This window comes from Sphaeroforma arctica, assembly GCF_001186125.1.
Source record: "Sphaeroforma arctica JP610 unplaced genomic scaffold supercont1.5564, whole genome shotgun sequence".
NCBI classification, from domain to species: domain Eukaryota; class Ichthyosporea; order Ichthyophonida; genus Sphaeroforma; species Sphaeroforma arctica.
In genome coordinates this window covers 1-1928 of record NW_014034994.1, presented here as the reverse complement: position 1 = coordinate 1928, position 1928 = coordinate 1, and the positions used below count along the sequence as shown (strand labels likewise).

Genomic DNA, 1928 nt, shown 5'->3' with positions numbered 1-1928 from the left:
TGTGTGTGTGTGTGTGTGTATATATGTGTGTATAGTATATATATATATATATATATATGTACAATATAATAATATATATATATATATATATTATACATATATACTAACACACACTCAATCATCATACAGGTACCCCTTCCATGCTGGAGGTCTGCCATGGATACGTTAACCGTATGGCGTCGCACGCGTACATGCGTAGTGCGTGCACAGGACTCCGACGATGATGAGCCAGAGGAGATGATGTTCGCATACATTCCACCAAATGAAGTACTGCAACTGACTATGTCATGTGCTGCCACCGCTCACTTATTGCAGAAATAAATTTAACTTCTTGTGTTAAATCCTTAAACTCTAAACTATAAACCCTAAACCCAACCTCATGAAGTACTGCAACTGACCATGTCCTGTGCTACCACTGCTCACTTAGTGCAGAAATAAATATAACGTCTGTGTTAAACCCCTAAACTCTAACCCTAAACCCTAAACCCTAAACCCTAAACCCTACCTCATGAAGTACTGCAACGGACTATGTCCTGTGGTGCCACTGTTCACTTAGTGCAGAATAAACACAACCTCGTGCTTAACCTCTAAACCCTAACCCCTAAACTGTGTTGATTAGTGTCTGAGGAGTGTGTGAGTGGGAAGGTCTTTCGATTGATATGCTGTGAAGTCTACTGATAGTGGCGTGTAAGTTATTTCGTACATATAAGAACACCCCCTCATCCAACTACGAGCCTAACTAACTTGCACACTTAGAGGAGCTTCTGGTTATATCACTAGACTCGTCATAGAATACCCTTTATAACTGAAAGATAGCTTTGGACGAGGGTGCCTTGAGATGAGAGTTATTAAATAAATAAAAACCCCCGAAGGGCAACATATCCCCAGAAGGTTTGCGAATCTTGTTCATTGGTTGGCTAATGCCTGCTGCTATGTATTCTAATATTTATTTATCTATGTACACGAACAGCCGCCCCTCCCTCCATCTATCCGAAGAATACATCCCGGCCACACTATAGGTCCTCATCTCAACCTCTCTTGCCCTTTGTGCCCCGTTTCTTGCCGAATGTTCGTTTTTTGGGCTCATCTGCACCCGCTTTGCCTCGTTTGCCACCCTTGACCTTTGGTGTGAAGTGCGGATTCTTCTTACCCCCTTTGTTGGCGCCTTTGACTTTGACCTTCAGTTCCGGGGCCGCCGATTTCTTGAACTCTTTCAAGCTGGCGTGATGAATCGTGGAACGGAGAAAAGAGTTTACTAACCCGAAAAACCAGGTTTCGTGTAACGAAAGAAAAAATAATGCGAACTGGATTGTATGAAATCTAGGGATACACTAGTACTCAACTAAGTTAAAAATGCCCCACATATACCTACCATGAGTGATACGAACCACCTTATACCTGTCGTATCTATTACAACTCAACTTGAACCTACCCTGACTAATACAACCCCTCTTATACCTGCCGTAACTACTACAGCTCAGCTGATACATACCCTGACAAATACAACTCACCTTATGCCTGCCCTAACTAACACAACTTAACTTATTCCTACCCTGACAAATACAACTCACCTTATGCCTGCCCTAACTAACACAACTTAACTTATACCTACCCTAACAAATACAACTCAACTTATGCCTGCCCTAACTAATACAACTTGTCTTATATCTACCCTGACAAATATAACTCACCTTATGGCTGCCGTAACTTATAAAAATTAACATATACCTACCCTGACAGATACAATTCAACTTACGCATATCTGGCTTCCTGTATTTTCTGACGATTTGCGCTTATCGCCGCAATGTCTTCGACGTCGTCATCCGACTCACTCTCAGCATTCCACCTCAACTGCAGCACAGAACAAAGGAACAAGTATGTCGGTAGGTTTACATGGATTGTGTAGCATGGTCAGCGTGTATGTGCAA

The 1928-nt window shown here is 42.1% G+C and overlaps 1 protein-coding gene across 1 annotated transcript; it reads right to left on the bottom strand.

Annotated features, from left to right (window-relative positions):
• Positions 1 to 1028: 1028 nt before the first annotated feature.
• On the bottom strand, positions 1029 to 1855 carry SARC_15073 (hypothetical protein; the record flags this gene model as incomplete). Its single annotated transcript, XM_014290796.1, has 2 exons — positions 1029 to 1218; positions 1757 to 1855. Coding segments are annotated over 2 exons (289 nt in total), but the record flags the coding sequence as incomplete, so codon positions are not given.
• Between the last annotated feature and the right edge of the window lie 73 nt (positions 1856 to 1928).